We start from the raw sequence: 19,444 nt of genomic DNA, 5'->3' as shown, positions 1-19,444 counted from the left end.
CTGTCAGTGTACTGCAATAACTGCTGTTGAATGTTCTTCTGCTCAATTTGGCTGTATATTATATTAAAGATATTGTTCTATAATATGTATATTCTAATGAGTCATCTTTTACAGTGGGTTCAAATGTGGATCCTACAGCTATATTCCATTGTTACTTACCTGTTAAATGCTCCATTTTTAAAAATCATTTTATTGGCGGGGGGTTATACAACTCTTATCACAATGCACACATACATCAATTGTATAAAGCACATTTGTACATTTGTTACCCTCATCATTCTCAAAACATTTGCTCTCCACATATGCCCCTGGCATCAGAGTTTCACTGGGTTTAAAATGGAATGTTTAAAGCAGAAGAAAAATTTTTTGTAAAGTTAAACAAAATGAGGAGCCACATATTCAATTTTTTCCTGTGTTTAAAAAAATGTTCTACATATATACTTAATCATTTTATTGAGTGGCTCTTACAAATCTTAAAACAATCCATCACTCTATTTTGTTAAGCACACTTGTACATATGTTGCCATCAACATTTCCCAAGCATTTTCCTTCTACTTGAGCCCTTGGTATCAGCTCTTCTTTACTTCCTTCCCACCCTGGTGATGCCTTGATCAATTAGATATGATTATTGATATTTCCTGTCTTACACTGTCCGTTGTCTCCCTTCACCCACATTTCTGTCATTCATCTCCCTTGGCGGGGTGGGGCTGGGACTAGATAGCCAAACTTGTGATGGGTTCCAACTGCCTCCCCCTTCCCTCATCTCCCCACTATATCCCTGTCCTCATGATATCACTACTCTTGCTACTGTTCCTGAGGGTCTTATCTGCCCTGAATTCCCTGTGTCTAGAGCTATTATCTGTACCAATGTGTATACTCCGGTCTAGCTGGATCTGTAAGGTAGAATGGGGTCATGGTAATGGCGGGGAGGGAACATTCTTGAACTAGAGCAATGATATGACATGCTACACTGCACTGTTTCTGAATCATCCCCTTCCTTGTAACCCCCCTTCTGTGGAGGGAGGGGTGTACAACTGTCTACAGATGGGATTTGGGTCTTCACTCCAGAGCCCCCCCCTTGGTCCTTCACATCAATATATTGTTTGTTTGGGGTATAATTATTTGTTTTTAATTTTGTGAACTATAACTTGCAAGGGCATGAATTGTTCTTTGAAAATACAATCATGTACCACTTAATGTATACGATAGGTTTTGTGATTTGGACATTGTGCAAACAGCATGTTATATATAGGTAGCCATAGGTTACAAACAAATCATCCTAAATTAGTTAGTATGCTAAATAGAAACATTTAAGTACAGTTAACATCTAATATCAGTCAAATGCTTATCTGGATAGGTAGCCTATTATATATATTTAATACATTAAAACATTTAAAGAAACACGTTCAGTTACTCTACAACAGTTTACTGTACCAACACACTAATAATCATGTTTTATGAGCTGTGTATATACCTCAGTGACTCAAATAATATGTTTGATAGATGATGGGCCAACAGATAAAAATGCAGATATCACTCAAATGGCCATTATGTGATGCATGATGGCTTTCAGAAAGGCCAACCCTCTGACATGTCCTAAACATAGTAAATGTACTGATATGCAGGAAAGATTCTGTGAAACAGCTGTTAAGTGACCAAATAAATAAGCATCGGAGCCCGGCCTGTAGGAATACTGCAATCTGAATCAGAAAGCATCTGTCTTTTCATTCCTTCCCAGCCATTTCTGCTTTGTATTTCAGCGGGGGCAGGATGCTCCTCCTCCCAGGTGCAAGTCTTTCCACATTGCAAAACTTATTTCAACAAAGATTACAACTCGAGCCATTTCAATTAACAAGGTGCTATCTTATGAGAGGAAATCCTCCCCACACTTGGCAAATCCAGAAACTGCTTTACAGTTTCGTGGAACTTATTATAAAATAAGTTTCGTGGAACTTATTATAAAACCAGAGTAGCCATGCCAAAAAAAGCTAACTATGAAAACTCTCTAAGCAATCTAAAAATAAATATTTGCATGCAGATAATTTGTAAGGAAAGTTTTTCATAGGATTGTGTCTGGCACGACGTATTTACCATAGATATTACAAGAAGTCATGTTTTATTTAAAATAACGTTTAAACTAATACTGTTGCTTGTGCCATGAAAAGAGAATTTTCTTTTATGTCTCTGACACTAGTTTATGTTCTTATTGTTCACTTTGTCCTCTTTCAAGACACAATGTTTCTCTTATCCAACTATTCAATTGTTGAAATTGGAGAATACACATATCCTTAATCATTTTTATTGATTAAAATTACATAGTTGACAGATATCTTAGTTTGTACTATTAGCACCAAAGTAAATTATAACTATGAAAGGACTTCAAAAACTTCATTGAAAAATTCTATTATCACCCCCAGCCAGTCCTGGGGCTTTAGGGCTTGGCTCAAGGGGAGTCCCTGTGGGACATGGGGGTACAGTGAATGGTATGATTCTTTGCTGGGCATGTCTACACAATAGGGTATGCTAGGCCCCCCCCTAGGGTTTCCCGTATGGGCTCCAATAAATTTCTTCCCTTTTGCTTTAATAAATAAATAAATAATCTATTACCGTGAATTTTATTTTTCCCATTAACTTTTAAAAGACCCCTGTGTGTGAGCACACACACATATGCACACATGCGGATATTGTTGTTAGCTATCATTGAGCATTGGAATAATTCCTGTCTACTGAAGGCTTTCCTTGTCACCTCAAACTGCCAAACTTTCTTTAGGATCTGAGAGCTTCACAGAGACACTGGATGCCTGTCTGTAACTCCTCAGAGGTATGTATTTTTAATAAATCAATTTGTATGTCTAATTGCAATTTCATTAAAACATGTATAATATAATTGCAGTTTCCTAAAACACTCTCACCTCATTACGTACCTTAATAAGTGGCACAAGATAGGTATTTTCTTTACATCATGAATCAAGAGCTTAAATTGTTCTTAATAACTATTCATAAATATTTATATAGGTTAATATAAAAAGCAAAGGTCCATATCCATTCTTCGGAGAGCTTCACCAAACAAAATAATCTAACCTTAAATATTTTTTATTTTTAAAAGGATCAATTTGTAAATATGTTTCCCACTGAAGCAGTATAAGCACTACCAATGTTATAAAACATCTGGCTTTTCATTATTTTTATGGCGATAAATATAATAAAGAATCATTTCACCGATTGGAATAATTTGAGCATAGTTTAAAAAAGGATTATCCCTTTCAGACTAAATTCATCCTATTAGATATTTCTTATCCTTAGGAGAGTCACAATGTTTGTCCTCCCTTAGAACTCCCCTGAAATTTCTTCTCCAAACTTCATCGTTATCTCAGTTGCTTCTGCTGCCCTTCATCAGACCTCCCCCATTCACCTTCGGAAGCAGATTTTTCATTCCAACTAGCAGCTCAGTTATCCATCTATGTTTTCTTACATAAAACATTTGGGGATTTCACTAGCAGTCTGGTGGACGGACCTCGGATCACAAACTATTCTTATGATGATCGATACAATTGCTAGGGGCTTGTGATCTGCTGGTTCTGTGCTAAAACAGCCACATGCATATTCTCATTTAATGTTCACCCTACCTCTATGAAATAGACTACATGGGTATACCAAACTTCCCTACTCATAACACAATCCTGGAAAGTTGTTTGTGTGCTTCTTTCTTCATACTATGCGTACAAAGAATCAGTCAAGCATTAGGTACGGGTTATTTCCAACACCTATGTTACGTTGCCTCTTTAATTCAGGGCTTAAACCACAACCGAGGTGACAGATATCTACTGAACACGAGTTTGTCTTAGTTGTATACCTGCTTCTATAATAGAAATGTGGTGGTGGTGGTGGTGAAGTGCCGTTGAGTGGATTTTGACATGAAGCAACCCTATGCAGGAGACACTGAAACACTGCCTGGCCTTGCACCATCTTCACATTGATCCCTGTGCTGGAGTCTATTGTTGCAGACACTCTCTCAAGTCACTTCATGAATGTCCTCCCTTCCCAAACCAAACTGCTTAACAAAGAGAAAAGGAAGCTTGGTGTGTCCTGGAAATCTCCCTGTGTCTTGGCATCCATTGTCCCCTGCTATGGGATGGGCCAGCACAGGATGGTCCTGACTCAACACATTGTATGCTTCTGGTACTTCTTCTTAGTGGGGCGTAGTTTTCCCCATTAGCTTACTGTCTCTCTCATCTTATCTCTCACAAGATAAAATCTTCTCTTAGTTCTAATCCTCTTCAACTGATTATCTGATTAACCAAATCATATCAAGGGGAATGATTACATCTTTGACTAACTGCCAAATGACCTCAAAATATAATTGCCAAACCACTGAAAACCAAGGCCCAGTGAAAGTGACACCTATTTGGGGGAGAGGGGGACATTCAATCTATGACAGACCTATAATTCAAGTTGCCCACAGGGCAGAAGCTGTGGGCTGGGAAAGGGTAAAGGTAAGACATGTTTTAAAATGTCAAGTGTACATGTCTTTGTCTAGACCTCCATGAATGCCCTTTGACTCCTAGCTCTTTCCTCCATCTCCCTTGACCTTCCTCCTGCCCTACTACCATGCTTCATTGCCACCTGGGCTAGAGTATACCTCTTCTCTAAGCAACCTTACCCTTGATCATTTCCCACCAGGCCTGCCACTCCCCCTTCTCTACCCTTTGGGGTCCCATGTTTTTCCCTTGTCCCTGGGTTTGTTAACACCACTTCCTTACCCCCCCCTACCCCCCACCCCAAGTCCCCCCGGAACTGTCGGTCCCGTTGTTTTTCATCCAGATAGTTCATCCAGCCTGTCCTATATATAGGAGGTTGGGGAAATAGATCTTTGTGTCTATATTTATAGGTCAAGTATTAAGGTGGCGGAAGGACCTTGGGCCTCTACTCAAACACTCCCTCTATGCATGAATACCTTCTTTTATTAAATTGGAACTCTATGATGCTCACTCTCCCGACACAACAGCTGGAGCCAAAATGGGTGAACAAGTAAATGTGGTGAAGAAAGCTGATGGTGCCCGGCTATCAAAAGAGATAGTGACTGGGGTCTTAAAGGCTTGAAGATAAACAAGCGGCCATCTAGCTCAGAAGCAACAAAGTCCACATGGAAGAACACACCAGCCTGTGTGATCGAGTGGTCCCAAAGGGATCAGTTACCAGGCATCAAAGAACAAAAAATCATATCATTGACTGCACACCTCCATGATAGGATCGCTGAAGACAAATGGGTGCACAAGCAAATGTGGTGAAGAAAGCTGATGGTGCCCGGCTATCAAAAGAGATAGTGTTTGGGGTCTTAAAGGCTTGAAGGTGAACAAGCGGCCATCTCGCTCAGAAACAAATAAGCCCACATGGAAGAAGCACACCGGCCAGTGCGATCACGAGGTGCCCAAGGGACCAGATATAAGGCATCATGCAAAAAAAAAAAAAAGATATAAGTGTGTGTATGTATGTGTATTTATGTGTATATGTATATATGTATGCGTATATATATATTATATTAAATGAAGGGGGAAGTGCAGAGTGGAGACCCAAGGCCCAAGTGTCGGCCAATGGAGATCCCCTCATAGAGGGGCTTAGGAAAGGAGATGGGTTAATTAGGGTGTGAGGTAGTATCGATGAAGAACACAGCTTTCCCCCAGATCCTGGTTGCTTCCTCCCCCCAACTACCATGATCCGAATTCTACCTTGCAGGGCTGGATAGGACAGAGGCTGTGCACTGGTACATATGAGGGTTGGAGATACAGGGAATCCAGGGTGGATGATACCTCCAGGACCAAGGGCGTGAGGGACGATGCTGGGAGAGTGGAGGGTGAGTGGGTTGGAAAGGGGGAACTGATTACAAGGAGCCACATGTGACCTCTTCCCTGGGAGAGGGACAGCAGAGAAGGGGGGAAGGGAGACCCCGAATAGGGCAAGATATGACAAAATAATGAGGTATAAATTACCAAGGGCATATGAGGGAGGGGGGAAAAGGGAGGGAGGGGGGAAAAAAAAAGAGGACCTGATGCAAGGGGCTTAAGTGAAGAGCAAATGCCTTGAGAATGATTGGGACAGGGAATGTATGGGTGTGCTTTATACAATTGATGTATGTATATGTATGGATTGTGGTAAGAGTTGTTGGAGTCCCTAATAAAATGTAAAAGAAGAAAAGAGGAGAAAAAAATGATTAGGGCAAAGACTGTACAGATGTGCTTTATACAATTGATGTATGTATATGTATGAACTGTGAAAAGAATTGTATCAGCCCCAATAATTTGTTAAAAAATAAAAAATAATTAAAAATAAATAAATAAATAAATAAATAAATAAATAAAATAAAATGTCAAGTGAAGAAATGAAAAATGAATTAACTTATAACAAACTGACTTCATGGAAGTGAGTATTTTGAGTTTGCATAAAAGATTGAGAGCTGTGAACATGAGTCCCGATTTTGGCAAATAATGACTCATGGGGTAGCTACATAATTTACTGTTAACTTGAGGAAGGGGTAGAGTCTAGCCTGACAATCAGGTCATAGGTTGATGACCTCACTTGGAGGAGTGACAGAAATAAAGAGCTCACTGGAGGCCAGTCTCTCTGCTACACATTCCTGTTGACAAGTCACATGGGGATGCAATGATGGAATCAGAACCCTGGAGCTGGAGGAGCCACATGGAGACCCACACCAGCATTGAGATGTTTCCACCACCACTAGATCCACAAGACTTTCCACCTACTGGCCTCTGATCTTCCTAGATTTGACATAATTGTGTGTGATGCATGAGTCTGAAGAGGAATGTATAGACTGGTATCGGACATATGGGCTAATATTGGACTTATGGACTTTGCCTGGAATGAGCTGGGATGTTTACTCAACATACAATTACTCTTTGAGATAAAGCTCTCTCCTAGACACATATGTATGTCTATGAATTTGTTTCTCTAGTCAACTAAACAATTCATATCAAAATCCAAATGTAAAAAAAAAATCACTCTGTATTTTTGCATTGCTTAATAATTTACTTCACAGCAATGCCCCCTCCCCATGTTTTTAAAATAGTTCTAACCCCCACTACCACTCTCACTGTGAATTTATTCTTTGTATTCATTGGGTGCTTATAGAGGAAACATCGGAGTGATGGACTAGAGAGAGACATAAAACTAGGTATTAGCTTTTGCTAAAACACACCATTTGTCGTTGTGCTTGGTGGATGTGGCCCAGTCTGTTCTGACTCATAGCAACCCTGTGTGTAACAGTGTGGTAGTTACAGAATTAGGTGTCAATTTGAGGATTAAGAGTGTAGTGGTGGAGTCTAGGCTGTCAATCAAGATATAGCTAAGGAGGCCTCTGTGTGAGCACCACCTTCCTCCTAAGAATGCTGGGAATTTGTATATTTCCTCCTTGGAGGCAGAAGACACTCCTCTATCTCTGCTCACTTTCTGGGAGATGCTCTGACAAGACACATGACACTACACCCTGGGAGCTGGAGAAGCCACATGGACCTACCCTGACACAACCAGACCTTTGGAGCTGGAGAAGCTCCAAGTAGAGAACTTGCCAGTACTGAGAAGCTTACAATGCCACTGGGTCTATAAGACTTCCCACATGCTGGCCTGTGATCTTCCTGCATTTGGCATTATTGCATGTGCCCATGAGTCTGAAGATGACTTGATAGATTGCTATCAGACATATAGGCTAATATTGGATTTATGGACTTAATCTGGACTGGGTTAGGATGTTTTCTCAATATTCAATTGCTCTTGTATACAAACCTTTCTCTTGTACACATATGAGTTTCTATGTTATTGTTTCTCTAGTCTACCAGGACTAACACAAACAGCCTGAATTACAATTGTTCTTATGTTTGAGTCCACTGTTGCAGCCACTTTGTCAATCTATCTTGTGAAGGGCCTTCCTCTTTTTCTCTGCCCCTCTGCTTTATCAAACACTATGTCTTTCTCCAGGGACAGGTCCCTATGACATGAAATAAAGTCTCTCAATCCTTTGTCCTTAAGGATCATTCTGGTTGTACTTCGTACAAGACAGATCTGTTTGTTCTTTTGGTAGACCATAGAGCTTTTAATATTCTTCCCAGCACCATAATTCACATGCTTCAAATCCCTTCTATCGTCCTTAGTCAATATCCGACTTCCACATGCACAGGAGGGGATTGAGAATATCATGGCTTGAGTCAGGCACACCTTCTCCTCATAGCAACATCCTTGGTTTTCAATACTTTGAGGATTTTTTTTTTTGCAGCTGATTTACTCAACACAATGTGTCACTTGATGGCACAACAGCTTCTTTCATGAGCACTGATTGCGGATCCGAGCAAGAGAACCAGAAGTGAAGTTAGCAAACCCAAGGGGAAGACATACTCAGTATCTCTTAACCTGAAACAACTCAAGACCAAATGCAGGCCCTGGGTTGAAATGTCGGAAGCTCTTTGGGGAAAGGTTGAGCAAGGCAGGAAGCATCGAAAGAAGACGGGAAGAAAACAGAGTCATTACACTAAAATCGACATTCCACCATTTCAAGAGTTAGCATCTGAGCAAGAACTAGTGGCAATGAAGGAAGAAGTTCAAGTTTCACGGACCCAAAATAAGGCTCCAGGAATTCAGGGAATGTTCATGAAAATGTTTCAATAAACGGATGAAGCCCTGGAAGCACTTACACACTTATACTAGATAATTTATACGATAGCTACATGACCCACTGAGGGGAAGCGATCTGTGTTTGTACCCATGCCAAAGAAAGATGACCAACAGAATGCTTAAATGACAGAAAAATATTAATTTCAAAACCAAGTAAAATTCTGGTTGTTGCAATATATTGACAGGGCAGCCTGCGGTTCACGCTGGTTTCGGAAGAGGATGTGGAAGGAGGGATATCATTGCTGATGTCACATGAATCTTGGCTGAAAGTAGAGTACCAGAAAGGTGTTTGTGTTTTATTGACTATGTCAAGTCATTTGACTGTGTGGATCATAACAAACTACAGGCCCTCATTCACCTATCATTTTGTTGTCCTGTGGTGACTTGTATGTTGCTGTGACACTGAATCTTTTGACAACCATATTTCACTCTCACTTGCTAAAACAAAAGCAAATGAGACTTAGGACAGGTAATGATGAAGATCAAAAGTCATAGCTTGTAGTTTGGATTGCCTCTCAATGTGCAGAAATTAGAAAACTATTACAAGTGGACTAATAATATTATAAACAGAAAAAATTAAAGTTGTCATGGAGTCCATTGTACTTGGATATAAAATCAATGCCAATGGAAGCCGTACTGAAGACATCAAACAAAATATTTCACTTAGAAAAGCTACTATACAAATCTCTTTAAAATGTTAAAAGGCCAAGACTTAGCTTTGAGGAGCGAGGTGTGCTCTTGGTATTGCAAAAGGTGGACAATTAATAAGGGAAACTAAACAGGAATTTAGGTCACAATGATCGTGTTGCTGAAGAATATTAAATATGCCATGGACTTCCAGAAGAATGAGCAAATTGGTCTTGGAAGACATACAGCTAGATAATACTTAGAGAAGATGGCGAGACATGATTTCATGTACTTTGAGCATGGTATCAGAAGGTGTCAATACCTGGAGGAGGGTATCATGAAAGAGAAACAGTTTGTATCGCCACAGTGGCTGCAGCAATGGGCTCAGACACAGTGACGAAGATGGCGCATAGCCAGGCATTGCTTTGCTGTGTTGTACACAGGTCACTGGGAGTGGGAACGCACTGAAGAGCACTGTACAATAGTAACATCATGAGCGGTGGGCGGATCATGCCGTGGTTAAAGCATTCTGTCGCTAGCCCGAACATCTGTCCTTTCAAGCCACCGGCGACTCTACTGGAAAATGATGTGGCCATTTGCATCTCTAAAGATTTACAGCATCAAAACCAGATGGCACAGTTCTCCTTTTGGCCTATAGCATGGCCGTGAGTCTGAATCAACTTGAACTCTTTGTTGCTCTATTTTATTAATGTGTTAATTATTTCAACAGCCTTTTCCAAAGACATCCAGCGACCTCCCAATAACCCAGGCATGATTCTAAAAGAAGATAAAGTATTTCAACAGGTTTAGACATACAAAGAAACCGTTTCCTGCAATGTAATTCTGAAACAAGATGAAAAGGATTGAAATCCAACAGCTGGATGAACACAGACTTAATTAAGGTTAATCATACTTCTGTGATATTCCTTGGGAACAAGAGATCCAACTGTCTCTCTCCCCCTCCCGCTCCCTCTCTCTGTTTCTAACATATCTTTTTATACAGACTATTGACAAACTTTGGTGATCTAATCCACAAGAATCACATTAATACTGAGCATGTGGAATACATTTTCCCTTGGGCAAGGAGAACGGCTCCAATGCACACGTCCTTTGTTTCTCTGCATACTGAAGATTACAATTATGTTTGGATGTTAATCCAAATCCTGCAAATTTCTCACTGCAGAGCACACAGTGAGAACGTGAGTGACAGTATAAATCTTTTAAAATTGAATTCAACACTATTGAAAAGAGCTGATGTTTTCAAAAATGCTACAAAGCTTCTCTACAGCAAGAACAGCTCTCAAAATGAAGCCACTTTCTATACAGTAACCAAATCGATAGGGACGTTGAAGAGCCTGGATAAAACCTACTTCTGCATGTGTGCTATCTTATGTGCAAGTGAGTGGTTGCCGCAATTTTTTGAAATATCACCTCTAATGCTTTGATGTCCTCATAAACGAACTGCAGGGTGGGAACTCCAAGGTGGTTGATGAAATAATCAGCATCCCCTTGTATTTGGACAGAGCTGACCTTGGGATCAGGGCACTGAGCTCTTCCGGTGCAGTTGAAATGCTTTTTCTGAAAAACATATTTTAAATTGTTAATGCATGCTACAATGCTAGGGTAATTTATCAATCAATGTTACTGAGAGTGCAATTCGCAGAACAGAGCACTGGTGTTACTTGTTCAAGATGAAAGTTATTGTTTACTTCAGGCTGGGGCACAAATGCTGTGTTGTAACCACTGCTAGGGTCTTTTCACTTACTTGGAAGGACTCTGAAAAGTCACAGCTTCTACGCCAAATAAGATTTGAGGAGTGATATTGTTTCCAAAGCATTTTGTCACATACTTATTTGAAAATATTAATAATTCTTCGTTTTGAATCTTTCTCAATTCTCCAAAGAATATTGGTTTTCCAAAATGTTTTGGTTTCTGTTTCTCAAGATCACTTAACGGAAGGCTTGGTAAGTGATAATTCTAATCTTACTAAATTGTTTATGAACACTTCTGAAGAAACTTTCTGCAATGTATCTTATAAGCACATTCCCAGATATTTTGCGCATAAATGCCAACTACGGTGACCCATACGGAACCAGGGAGTTAAGGGAAAATTGGAAGAAATAGAAAATCATAAACAAATATTACTTATATTAATAGATGTCTAGCACGAGGAACAAATGCAAAACATAAAAAGGAAAGTTAAAAGCAAGCTAAAGAAGACTTTCTCTTTTTTTGACTTTCTTATTAATATTGAATTCAATGATTTATCTTTGTTAAAAAATATAGAACCTCTCTGAGACAGTTGCCTCTAATATTCAATGGGAGAGAATCCCTAATTCTTAATAATTCTAAGGAAGGTGTAGTGGGAACACTGAAAACTTTACAAGTAATATCACAAAAAACGTAGATACTCAAAACCATTTTTGTCATTGAGCCAAGCCATGATACAATCATTCTCTCATGCATCTTTGGCATGAGATAACTTAAACATTTATAGAGGCCTAAATATAGGTATGTACATATGTAAACACACACATATATATAATGAGAGGGGAATAAAACTATGTACTCATATTAATATGTCAAGAATTAAGGCTCTAGATGGACATTGGGTCTCAACTTAAGTACTCCCTTAATGCAAGAACACTTTGTTCTAACAATCTGGCTTTCTGTGATGCTCACCTTCCTGACACAATCACTGAAGACAAATGTATGCATAAGCAAATGTGGTGAAGAAAGCTGATGGTGCCTGCCTATCAAAAGAAATAGCATCTGGGATCTTAAAGGCCTGAAGATAAACAAGTGGCCATCTAGCTCAGAAGCAATAAAGCCCACATGGAAGTAAGCACACTAGCGTGTGTTATCATGAGGTATTGATGGTATCAGGTATCAGGCATTTAAGACCCAGAATAATACCATACCCAATGTGAATGAGGGGAACCCTGGAGTGGGGACCAAATGCCCATCTGTAGATAATTGGACATCCCATCACAGAGGAGTCACAGGGAAGAGATGAGCCAGTCAGGATGTAATAAAGCACCGATGAAACATACAACTTTCCTCTAGCTCTTTGGTGCTTTCTTCACCCTACTATTATTACCTCAATTCTACCTTATGCGTTGGATTAGACCAGAGCATGCACACTGCTACAGGTAAGAGCCTGAAACATAGGGAATCCAGGATAGATCAAACCCATCAGAGTCAACAAGGAGAGTAGAGACACCAGGAGGATTAGAGGATGGTGGGGGGAGAAAGAGGGAATCAATCACAATGACCAACTTAGAACTCCCTCTCATGGGGACAAATAATGGAGAAGAGGGTGAGGGGCAATGGAGGACAATGTAAGATATGGAAAAACTAATCTATAACCTATCAAGGTTTCCTAAGGGAGAGTGGGTTGGGGAGGGAGGGGAAGGAATGGGGAGCTGATAGGAGGAAAAGAATGCTTAGAAAATGATGATTGTGACAATATACAAATGTACTTGACACATCGGAGGAATGTACGGATTGTGATAAGAGAGACAAGCGCTTCTAAGAAAAGTATTTAAAAAAATTAAAGTATGTTGTAATTAACCATAAATTCAATCCTAACTTGTGACCACCTGTTCAGAGCAGATTTTCACGCTAAGGTTTTCAAGTTTGTGACCTTTTGGACAAAAATCACCACACCTTACTCTAAGGACCATTTTAATTGGGTTTGAACTAGGCCAATTCTCTGTGTCAACCAATGAATTTGCCTTTAAAACATAACCTATCCAAAATACTTGAAGACTTGTCAGTCTACTACTTATGAATCAGACCAAAATATTCAGCCACTGAACCTATGGTGGAAAAAAGAAATCATAACTTCTCAAGGGGCACAGTTCTGTCCACTCTGATATCAACGGTTGCTTTGAGCTAGCATCTGCCAGATGGTAAGTAGTGTCTGATTTTTTAATATTAAGAAATTATTCCCACTTTGTAATCCAAACATATAATAATATTTCATTTTCTATTCAATTTTCTTTGTGTATCTAATAGAAAGATCTTAGAAACAAAGTTAAAATCAATTAAGATGGAAAGTCGGGGTGAATGCTTATAAACAAGAAAGATAATCGGTTAATGTTATTTCCAATTCTATGGGATATTTACATATTAGCAGAAGAGAAGAGTCTTTTATATGGCGTATAATCACTAGACACCTAAGGTCATCTTGTTTGTTTGTTTCTTCATTTATAGTTACCCAAACCAGTTTGCTTCTTTTCCAGGTTTAACTGTCTGAAAAAGGAGTTAATCCTCTTTCAGTCTGTGAGAAGTTCTACAGAACTCATCTCTCCAGCCCACAGGATGTAATCCTTCCTGCCTCCATTTCCAACCTATTCGTTCCATCTCCTAATGTGGCCAGTGACAAAGCGAGGGAGCAGGTGAGCCCCAAGCCTAAATTTATTTTGTTCTGTTTGGGCTTTAATTTCTAAGTCACAGCAGAGTAAAATAGAACAAAAGGAATCCAATTTGTAGAAGGATTATTTTTCACAAAATAGTTCGTCTATTTATTTATCTTAAAACAAACAATAATACAGCCAGTCATCAATTCCAATTCATAGCAACCATATAAAAAGTAATAAGATTATTCCATAGAGTTTCCAAGACCACAGCTTTTATAGAAGCTGACTACTGCATCTTTCTCCTGCAGAATGCTGGTGGTTCCAGGCCATCCACCCTTCAGTTATAAGCCAAGTGTTTTAACCACTGGGCCACTACGACTCATCGGATTTACCCTAACAAGGAAAATATTCTTGGTTCAAAAATTCCATCCACTAACTCTTCATTATTCACTCCTTTAAAATCTAGGCCAAATTCCCAGACCTTACATGATTGTAAATCTATATTCAATCTAAACTGCTTTTCCTCACAGCAATTCAGAGGATTATGATAAATCCATATCAGGTGATAAGCACTGATCTGTTTCATGCACATAAACACTAACATCTAAGAGGGAAGTAGGAAGGAATGTTAATTTCATTCATTTTACCAGAAGATAACCACCATGGGAGAGGAAAGGTTGGTAACAAATTTGTGCCGGTCAATTAATCTTTTAAAATTTATTTATAAGGCTGAGTAAATTTATATTAAGTGTTTCACCCAAGGAGCTCAACGGCTCCATAGTCCATGTTTGATGACAAGTGTTTTTATTCAAGTACATAAAGTGAGAGAGTGCAGGCAGACTGTGTCCTATCATGAATTTAATGTCACACTACAACGCTTGGAAGAGTGGCTGTCTCCGTACAAAAGCTTTGCATTCTTTTAAATGGAGAGTCAAAAATTTGTGACGTATACTCATTTAAGTGAAATATAAAGAAATGAACTCAATCGTTGTGTGAGTCACGGGGCAGTTCCAAAACATGTTGGCGCGGTCTCTAAAGGATTGGAACGCTGTCCAATCATTGAGACGTGTTATTTCTGCTACACTCTGCTTTCCTTTGAACGCATCCACGACATACATAGGAAAGCTAAGCTGATTATTCACACAGCAAGGACAGCCTAACACTCAAAATCAAAACGCGACATTTCACAAATTATGAAAAAATTAAACCCTTTCATTTGTAATTCAGCCTTTTCCTTGAACCCACAATGGAGTAGGAACCATTGCTCTCTCTGGAGTTCATAATGTAGTTGAGATTCCAATTGCGATAACGCAGTCTTATGGCGTTGACGGAAAGGTTATCTCATGGAGGGATGACAGATGGGTTCTGTATTTGAATAGTTTCAAAAGAACTAGGGAAAAGTTACGCTTTAATACCGGATGTATAGGACAGAGGAAAGACATCAAGTGCGTGTACTTTCACCAAATTGTGCGACACCAATTTTGATGGTGTCGTTCGGTGTCAAGGGGTTGATCTGCTCTCACAGAAACACTATGCACAACAGAACAAGACACTGTCGGCTCCTGCACCATCCTTTCAACTCCTGTTCGATTTAGAGGCAATCTTACTCTTAAAACAAGCAAACACCAGATCTGTTGACATCCAGTCTATTCGGACTCATGGCGCCTCTGCAAGGCCGAGAAGAACTGTACCGTGTGGTTCCTCTGGCCATCGTCTTCAGTCAGACCAGGACATCTCTCGCTTGCAATGGCGCGTGTGTGCGCATGCGCAGGGGGGGGGGCGGGTGTTGTAGCACTGACTCCTCAGTTAACAACTCAATGCTCAAGCTGCTGTTCCACGAGAGTCTTAACCTGCCTAGATACGATCCTCAGTACTTTGGGCGGGGACAGAAGGATGGGATTGCTTTTTGACTTTGGGAAACTAACCAACACTCAGCCTAAAGCCCAGAGGGTCTTGTGCTGAAGTTCACCTGACACGTACCAAAGCTGGGATCGGTGAACTTGAACTGCCAAAACAAAGTGAAATAAAAACATCGTTGTTTTCTTTTTATTAATTTTTTTTTCATCGTTGTTTTCATTAACATTCTGATGGCTAGCATTCCCTTCAAATGTGCAGTAGACCACAAAGCACATAAATCGCAGCAGTGCATTCATTGTAATTAACAGAAATCAGATATTTTCATAATTTATGATTTTTTTTCATATTTTGTTTCATATTTTTATGAAACTGAAAATAACTACTGAACTCGTTTTTAAAAGATGACTTAGTATGAACATTCCCATATTTCTCTTCATTAATTATTTGCTTTTTTGGGTTTATTTTTTAGTTTAAATTTTAAAAGTATGTGTTTTTCATGTCTTTGAATATAGTCATTTTGATAGAATTCATTTTGTGTGCAATCACCTGCATTTTCATTCAAGCACTTGCTTATATTATCATTGAGAATAGATTTTTCAAGGATTTGCCAACCTATCAAAGAGGACCCAAAGAGGAAAAGCTATAACCTCACGTACAATAAAACTTAATTTGGAAAAATAGGAATTGGAGGTTCAAATCCACAGTTATCTTTCCATCCTATGTTGTCACACTCAAAATGCATTACTTTTTCTTCTCTGCCATGCTGATGTATCCTAGTCAAGAGACAGCATAAAAGCAAGAGGACACGCGAATCTTAAAATTATTCTCTGGTCATCCACATGTCCTTTTCTTTATCACTGTAACTGAAAGTGACTGCCTTCCATCTGCAGCATTCTCACTGCATATATATTTTTGGTGTAGATGAGTATTTTTCTTATCCTGTATTAATACATCAGAAAGGCAATTCAAATACCCAAATTGTAATATTATGAATGTCGTCTAATAATACTGAGAGAGGAGAAACTATGTTTCCTGATTTCTTTAATATATTAACTCTGAACCTTATCAACATTTTCCTAAACACCACCAATTTATGAGTGCCTTACATACCAACATATACTTTTACTTTTATTAAATGAAAAATTAATAAATAACCTGTGATGTCCTCCCTGTCGATTCAATTAAGTTGAGTGAGAAAACCAGTTTGGGTATTATCACTGTGGTGGTTAAGGTTGTACGTCAACTTGATTGAACTATGATTCTCAGTGGCTTGGTAGAAATGATGTAGTTCTCTCCCGTGATAAAATATAATATAAAGTAATGACTTCCAGGAGATCTACTATGAGGGAGTTGCCCCAGGATGTGACCTACTTCCAATATGTATACACATTCTGACAATGCTTTCTTGAATTTTACTGGATTTGAATCCTGTATTTACCTAGTAATCACCTACCCTCTAGTTCTTTGGATTTGAGCTAGCTGCCTGCTTCAAAGCCTACCAACTTGGGTATTTGTTAAGCTTTGTAGTGCGTAAGCCAGTAGTCTGTCACCTTAAGAGTCACCATTGGACTCTGCCACCTCTGCAGTCAAAAGCCTGCCCTCTGATCTGTGGCCCTTGAGTCTTTCAGTCCTGGCATTGACAGCTACACTTCAGAGAAGCTTCCAGCCTAACAGCTGACCCACAGACTTAGAATTTTCCCATCTCTACAACTGTGTGAGACATTTTGTTCAAACAATATCTCTCTCTCTGTCTCTTTCTCTATATATGTATGTATGTATATATGGCTTCATTATATATAGCTGCATCTAGATGAATATATTATGCCTATGACACTTATAAAATAGAAATCTCCCTATAAATGAGATTTTTATAATCTCTTACAGCTCAAGATTTTGGCAAACATTTAATAACCTATCTGGAGTGTTTTTAACAGATTATTTTGAGGTCTATATTGTAAGGAACCATCCTTCTGTTTTATCCACATCCTTCTGTTTTATCCACATTTAATCACCACATATAATAATGCATTGAAACTCTTCCAGGAGCCTTACTTTTTAAAACTTTTGCCTGGTGGAGAGTGGGAGAAAATAGCTAATACTCAAACATTCATATTATTTTTAAATCTACTAATGCATGTTTAAAAAATCAACCTATAAATGTCAAAATGGAAAATAATAAATTCATTTTTTTTTAATGTGGCCATTACTGTCCATCCCTGATCAGGAGGGGGTGATACAGGAGAGTTCTTGATGAGGAAGAAGAGAGATTTCTAACCTAGGCCCTTGCCATCCCTTTCTGAAATGTTTTTTTTCCTAAATAAGAGTGTTATTGATACTTAATAATACAATTAACTCAATTATTAACTGAAAGCTTGGTAGTTCAAACTCACGCAAAGGCACCTTGGGAGAGCGGTGTGGGAAAACCCCAGGGGGCACAGTTGTCTGCTGACCTCATGGGATTGTCAGGAATTGCAATCAACTTGACAACAAGGTGGTTTGCGTTTGGTTATGCTTTCTCAAAAGCAACTCATTCTTGACCTTGTACCAAAAGTACCATTAAACTGCTGACTGAACAAGGTAAATGTAGACCACCTTTCATGTGCCCTGATGACTTAAAACACGTCATCAGATGAAAAGATTCCAAAGATCCCCTTGCAACCTTGGACAATGCTTTAATAGTTTGGGTTTTGGCCCTTCCAATAATGAAACCCATTTCCTCAGGAATTGCCAGGTCTATATAGAATGACAACCTTAAAGCCCTTCCAAAAACTGTACCCTGATTACATTTCATTGGACTTTTATATGAGCATCTTGAAAAGGCACAGCAGTCCCATCCAAATTGACCTTTGGCCAACCCACTGGCTGAAAGCTCATCCCTCTGGGTACAATTCCCACGGGGCCTCTAATGACCAAAGGGATCAAGGTATGGATTTTATGTCTCTGTGACGGATACCAACTCTGGCCTCACAATACTGTTCCCTGCTGGGGAATTGGCTGACATAACATAACTTCAGCTATTATTTCACCAGGCTTCCTGAGGTTTTTCTTAAACAGCTTCTCCTAGCCTCACAGGCAACGCTATTTTAAATAACACAGTGTCAGCATCCCAGTGATGTATTCCAGCTGCCAGGCATTAAAAAAAATTAACCGAACTTCCTAACTGGTTTCAATTCAACTAACTGTCTCCGGATGTGAACAATTTTAATGAAATGTTTAAACACACTTTTCTGTAGATGAAATGGTTCAATAACGTTCCTTCACAACATTGGGTATTTTTTAAAGAAGCCCAGGATTGAGGAAACAACTGGAATTATTTTGCATATATTTATCATCATTCATGAGAGAGCCAAAGCCTGCTTGCTGACCTCTCTATGACCAGCGTTGCAGGGCAGTTGTAAATCAGGCGGGCGCTCCCAGGTCTCTCGAGGTAACTCATCTAAAGTTAGGATGGCACTAGGAGAAAAGCTGACAGATGCAGACTTGGCCAGCAGGAGAGCCAAAGGAGGCAGGCAGCACACCGTCATGCATTACCATCTCACACAAGGTAGGTGTTCAGACAGGCAATCAGCCAGAGGAAATAACAGCATCAGCAGTACTACGTCCAAGTCTGACAGCATCATTGCTGAACCCTAGCACCCTGGCCCAAACAGCTGTCAGCCTAGGGAGGTCTTTGCTGGAGTGGGCCCATGAGAACTTCTGTATCTAACAAGCCCCATAAAGAGGAGGTCTAGATGCCACCCACAGCTGACACAAAGCAGTCAGAGTCTACATGTTAGCTTTCCTGGTACAGGAGGTTCCTGGGTTACAAATAGCATCCTAAGCTCATGGGAACAGCATTCCAAGAGATCAAAAGATATGTTGCATTAGGCAAATCCAGTGACCAGGACCGCTTTAGAATATTGACAAGCAAAGGTGTTACT

The 19,444-nt window shown here is 39.5% G+C and overlaps 1 protein-coding gene across 5 annotated transcripts in view; it reads right to left on the bottom strand.

Annotated features, from left to right (window-relative positions):
* The window catches only part of NAALADL2 (N-acetylated alpha-linked acidic dipeptidase like 2), a 1,559,949-nt gene that overhangs the window by 252,556 nt on the left and 1,287,949 nt on the right, over positions 1–19,444 (bottom strand). For all 5 annotated transcript variants that reach the window (XM_075556048.1, XM_075556051.1, XM_075556049.1 and 2 more), the window contains one exon: positions 10,735–10,881. In XM_075556048.1, coding sequence (XP_075412163.1) covers positions 10,735–10,881 — 147 coding nt within the window. The remainder of the gene's footprint in view (positions 1–10,734; positions 10,882–19,444) is intronic.

This window comes from Tenrec ecaudatus, chromosome 8 (assembly GCF_050624435.1).
Source record: "Tenrec ecaudatus isolate mTenEca1 chromosome 8, mTenEca1.hap1, whole genome shotgun sequence".
NCBI classification, from domain to species: Eukaryota; Metazoa; Chordata; class Mammalia; order Afrosoricida; family Tenrecidae; genus Tenrec; species Tenrec ecaudatus.
Note: the sequence above shows the minus strand (reverse complement) of the source record. Positions and strands in the feature narration are given on the sequence as shown.